The sequence below is a fragment of the Colletes gigas genome, unplaced genomic scaffold (genome assembly GCF_013123115.1).
Source record: "Colletes gigas isolate AHSC1104 unplaced genomic scaffold, ASM1312311v1 Colletes_gigas_Sc00054, whole genome shotgun sequence".
Lineage (NCBI taxonomy): Eukaryota > Metazoa > Arthropoda > Insecta > Hymenoptera > Colletidae > Colletes > Colletes gigas.
In genome coordinates this window covers 55308-61307 of record NW_025106683.1, presented here as the reverse complement: position 1 = coordinate 61307, position 6000 = coordinate 55308, and the positions used below count along the sequence as shown (strand labels likewise).

General features: G+C 37.0%; 1 protein-coding gene across 3 annotated transcripts in view; it reads right to left on the bottom strand.

Annotated features, from left to right (window-relative positions):
• Positions 1 to 2574: 2574 nt before the first annotated feature.
• Positions 2575 to 6000, bottom strand: part of LOC122403468 (probable RNA methyltransferase CG11342) — a 49535-nt gene continuing 46109 nt past the window's right edge. For 2 of the 3 annotated variants that reach the window (XM_043406996.1, XM_043406997.1), the window contains 2 exons: positions 5749 to 5962; positions 2575 to 3727 (listed from right to left, as the gene is read on the bottom strand). In XM_043406996.1, the coding sequence (XP_043262931.1) occupies positions 3182 to 3727; positions 5749 to 5952 (750 nt within the window). In that variant the 5' untranslated portion in view covers positions 5953 to 5962 and the 3' untranslated portion in view covers positions 2575 to 3181. The remainder of the gene's footprint in view (positions 3728 to 5748; positions 5963 to 6000) is intronic. The other variant, XM_043406998.1, reaches the window with a different exon arrangement.

The window sequence follows — 6000 nt, the reverse complement described above, 5'->3', positions numbered from 1 at the left end:
CAAATTTATTAAAAATGGCAAACGAATTTCTAAGAAACAAATTTCTAAATTTTTCGGTGAAAAATCAAAATTTTAAATCGTTTTGAAAAAATTATTTTCGGTTATAGGAGTCAATTACAGTCATTTTTGGTGAATAGACATAACCCCGAAATCCTACGCACTTTCTAGAAAAAAATTCGAGAAGGTGTGAAATTTTACGACGAAAAAAAAAAATTTCAAATCTTTTTGGAAAAAATATTTTTGTTTGCGGGGGTCAATTACAATCATATTTGGTGAATATACATATACCGGAAATCCTACCCACTTTCGAGAAAAAAATTCTTTTCTAAAAATATAATATAAAGTTAGAAATATTGCCCCGAAAATTTTTAAAACGTCATAACTTTTGAACGGATTGGACGATTTTAATGTTTCAAATGGCAAACAACGCGTTTTTGGGTGAAGAATATATAGAAATACCAAGAATATTCGAAAAATTATTCCATATCCCCGTAAAATGAAAAAAAACCCCATAAAAATAATCCAATTTTCAAACAGCCATAACTCTTACAGTAATGACTATATTTCAATGAAATTTTTTCCTGAAGTAAAGCTCATGTATACCTACAAAAAAGTATTACACAACTTTTCCATATGGTGTCAAACAGATTTAATAAAAATAAAAAAAATGCGTATATTTAAAAAATCATAACTTCTGGACATATCGAAGGATTTTAATGATTCAAAAATTCAAACAATACGTATTAATGGAGCTTACGAGCCCGTTTTACAGGCGGAACTTTAAATGTTAATAACTTTTTAACGAAGCTTCAATCAACAAATTATTCTTGATTTTCATCTCATTTTGGCCTCTAAAATTTTCCATTAAAATTTTTTCCAGGTTCAAAAACACGTTTTACCATCATTTATTTGCAATCAATACACATCATTCATGTTCATAACTCATGTGTTATACAAAATGCTTTTGCCTGCCGCGTGAGTCTTTCTTGGCAAGGAATGATTTATAACAATTGATATAAACATACGCATTAACACTATGACTGCCACGTCATCCACACATGGGTGACAGGATTTACCATTATGATACTAGAACAATTAATTCTCAGGATGAAATGTTTTTCTCCGTTTGGAGTCAGTTGTGCGACAACCCTGACCTCGAAGAATGTCTTTTACTTAGTTTTTCGCCTCCGTGTCTTGTAATATCCATTATTATACTTTTCAATAAACCATTTTTTCTTCTGCATGTAAGCGGTTGAGTTCAATCTTTCATAACGATAGTTCCTCAACAGATAGAAAACACCATCGTACTGGAAACTGTTTCTTTTGAGGTGGGTCCAGTCGTGTAGGTGACGAGCATTGAAAGTTTTACGATGAACAACGTAAACATTTAATGAAATCATGGCCAAGAAACAATAAACTAAAAAAAGTTTGCCTACCCATCAGGCGCGAAAGACCAAAATTAAAGATCGCCGTGATTCTTTACTGGTGCAATTCCCATGCTCAAAATACTTGCCTATGGGGCCTCTACTTACCCTATGATTTTTGCCAAAGTTATCGTTTACACCCTGTATAACAAAACAGATATTATCTACGGTGACTCAGAGTCAAAATCGGCCGCATGACGATCTTAACACTTTACCGACCGGTAACTGTTGATAAATTCGCTATCGGTCGGTAAGCGTTGGTCGGTAAAACAGTTGATTGATAGGCTCTCAGCCGGTAAGCGTTGGCCGGTAAAACAGTTGATTGATAGGCTATCGGTCGGTAAGCGTTGGTCGGTAAAACAGTTGATTGATAGGCTATCGGTCGGTAAAGTGTTAACATGTTTGAGCATGACTTTTACACTCGTGAAACTTCATACTATCCATTATACCAAGTCTTTGTATTTTTATTTCCTTATTCAACCATTTGATAAATTAGCTTATTTCTAGTTCTTACAAAGCTTCTGAAGGATCTATTTTGCAGATATTATTTATTAATTAATGTTGAGAAGACCAGTTTAAAATGGTACCTTAACACTTTACCGACCGGTAGCGGTTGATTAATCGGCTATCGGTCGGTAAACGTTGGCCGGTAAAACAGTTGATTGATAGGCTATCGGTCGGTAAGCGTTGGTCGGTAAAACAGTCGATCAATAGGCTATCGGTCGGTAAACGTTGGCCGGTAAAACAGTTGATTGATAGGCTATCGGTCGGTAAGCGTTGGTCGGTAAAACAGTTGATTGATAGGCTATCGGTCGGTAAAGTGTTAACATGTTTGAGCATGACTTTTACACTCGTGAAACTTCATACTATCCATTATACCAAGTCTTTGTATTTTTATTTCCTTATTCAACCATTTGATAAATTAGCTTATTTCTAGTTCTTACAAAGCTTCTGAAGGATCTATTTTGCAGATATTATTTATTAATTAATGTTGAGAAGACCAGTTTAAAATGGTACCTTAACACTTTACCGACCGGTAGCGGTTGATTAATCGGCTATCGGTCGGTAAACGTTGGCCGGTAAAACAGTTGATTGATAGGCTATCGGTCGGTAAGCGTTGGTCGGTAAAACAGTCGATCAATAGGCTATCGGTCGGTAAACGTTGGCCGGTAAAACAGTTGATTGATAGGCTATCGGTCGGTAAGCGTTGGTCGGTAAAACAGTTGATTGATAGGCTATCGGTCGGTAAAGTGTTAACATGTTTGAGCATGACTTTTACACTCGTGAAACTTCATACTATCCATTATACCAAGTCTTTGTATTTTTATTTCCTTATTCAACCATTTGATAAATTAGCTTATTTCTAGTTCTTACAAAGCTTCTGAAGGATCTATTTTGCAGATATTATTTATTAATTAATGTTGAGAAGACCAGTTTAAAATGGTACCTTAACACTTTACCGACCGGTAGCGGTTGATTAATCGGCTATCGGTCGGTAAACGTTGGCCGGTAAAACAGTTGATTGATAGGCTATCGGTCGGTAAACGTTGGCCGGTAAAACAGTTGATTGATAGGCTCTCAGCCGGTAAGCGTTTACACCCTGTATACGTAGCCTTTGTCCGTGGCATGCTTTCAGGGACTACACGTTCTAACGATGGCATTAATATTCTCTCAGCGGTGGCCGCATAAAAAGATCTCCATTCATTCGTTTGACGTCGATTAACTTACGGAAATGCATCAATCTTGAGAGCGGTTGCTCACGTCCTCTCATAAATTAATAGTCTCCGCTTCCACTCGTTGTCGGCGGTGACGGCCACTCGTCGAAAGTTACAAATATTCGTCAATATACGTTCGATATGCGCTGCTGGGTCGCCAGTGAGCTCCAGAGTCTTCAATAAGGGGAATCCCTCGCCTTTCGATCGCCTCAATCGTCTCGACGCGTTTCTGTAACATTTCCAAAGTTGAGGCTCGATCACGACCATCCGCGCGAGGGAGCAAGCTTTTCGTAGAAATTCCGCCAGTCCTTTGTCCCCGTGATTCAAATGGATCCACATCGTCACGGAGAAACAGAATACCACGTCGAAGCGTGACTTCTCGAAACGGCGAAGGTAGCCCTCGAAAATATGGTTGCGATCGTCGGTAACGAAATCGAGGCACTCGAAAATGATCTGATCCGGTCGTGGGTTCCGTTCTCGTGCTCGTTCGATCAGTATCGGATCGAGATCCACGCCGAGCAACGAGATCTCCGCTCGATCGGTCGATACGGCGTTCACGAGGAAATCGTGCAACACGAACGTTAAATCCTGAAAATATTATAATAATTTGCGATTTCTTGAGGTTGAAGGAAGGAAGTGCAATAACAAGCAATTTTTAGTATTTATATAACGAGATCTTATACAGGGTGTACCTGGGAAAAATTTTAATGGGGGATTCTAGAGGCCAAAATAAGACGAAAATCAAGAATACCTATTTGTTGATTGAGATTTCATTAAAAAGTTATTAACGTTTAAATTCGGCGAAACTAAAAAATTTCAAATCATTCTGAAAAAATTATTTTTAATTGCGAGGGTCATTTACAATCATTTTTTGTGAAGTGACATACCCCCGAAATCCTTCGCATTTTCGAGAAAAAAATTCAGAAAGTGGACAATTTTTTCGACATAATTAAAGAGTTTCAAATCGTTCTGGAAAAATTATTTTTGATTGCGAGGGTCAATTACAATCATTTTTTATCAATAGACAAACCCTCGTAATCCTAACCATTTTCGAGAAAAAAATTCCTTACCGAAAATATAATTTCAGACCCAGAAATGTCACTCCAAGATTTCATGCGTATCTTTAAAACGATATAACTTCTGAACGGATTGAAGGATTTTAATGTTTCAAATAGCAAACTACGCGTATTTTAGTGGAGAATATGTACAAATCGCAAAAATATTCAAAAAGTTATTCCTTAACCCCGTAAAATGAAAAAAAAACCCATAAAAATGGTCCAATTTTCAAACAGCCATAACTTCGACAATAGTGAATATATTTCAATGAAACTTTTTTTCTGAAGTAGAGCTCATGGGCGCCTACAAAAAAGTATTAGACAACTTTTCTATAGCGCGTCAAACAAAATTACTAAAAATCAAAAACGAAGTTTCAAGAAAAATTGACAGGGGGTAGCTTTTATCGGCAAAAAAAATATTGGAATCGTCCTGAAAAAATTATTTGCGGTTGAGGGTATCAATTACAATCATTTTTGGTCAATACACATAACCTCGAAATCCTAACCATTTTCGAGAAAAGAAATTCCTTACCGATAATATAATTTATTAACGTTTAAAGTCCGAACTGAATTTTTTTCTCGAAAATGCGCAGGATTTCGGGGGTACATCTATTCACCAAAAATGATTGTGATTGACCCCCGCAAACGAAAACAATTTTTCCAAAACGATTTGCAATTTTGTGTTTTCGTCGTAAAATTTCACACCTTCTCGAATTTTTTTCTAGAAAGTGAGTAGGATTTCGAGGGTATGTCTATTCAACAAAAATAATTGTAATTGACCCCTATAACAGAAAATAATTTTTTCAGAACGATTTGAAATTTTCTTTTTCACCGAAAAATTTAGACACCTATTCGATTTTTTTTCTCGAAAATGCGTTGGATTTCGGGGATATGCCTATTCAACAAATATGATTGTAATTGACCCCTATAACAGAAAATAATTTTTTCAGAACGATTTGAAATTTTCTTTTTCACCGAAAAATTTAGACACCTATTCGATTTTTTTTCTCGAAAATGCGTTGGATTTCGGGGATATGCCTATTCAACAAATATGATTGTAATTGACCCCTATAACCGAAAATAATTTTTTCAGAACGATTTGAAATTTTGTTTTTCATCCAAAAATTTAGGCATTATCGATCTTTCTTAGAAATTCGTTTTCCATTTTTAATAAATTTGGTCGGCGCTGCACAGGGAAGTTGTTTAATACTTTTTTGTAGGTATCCACGAACTCCAGCCCCCCTCAAAATTTCAGTGAAATATATTCACTATTGTAGGAGTTATTCAGCATTTTGGTCGTAATTAGTACGAATACTTTTTACACTCGCCATAGGCAACTAAAGTTTCCCTATTTTACGATTCTATTTACGGAAACGTCGAGAGTAGGAATGCCCGTTCGCGTTATAACAAAAACCGAACGAATTTCCGGAAGCATCCAAGTTTTCGAGCAATTCTGTAAAAGGGATAACTCCGCTAAATTTAGACACGCGTCGTTTGTAATTTCGGATCACGGCCGACTCATCCTATTTCGTCTGACAGCTGTTTCAGTCTTACCCCCGCGTTACAACCGACGTCTAGGCCTACGTATTTCCGGTCCGGATGGGCCGGCCGCCACACGCCACGCGGAAGTTGTCGCACGCGCTCTTCCGCAGGATGGAATTGGTAATAATTCATGAAGTTCCCGTGTCTACTAGCGCCCGGATCCGTCTTATCTTCCTTCTCCTCCTTGCACGCTGTCAGCGACTCGTCGTTTGACATTTTCGAAAATCTGAAATACCGTGTGTCGTGGTTTTGTAATGATCACAT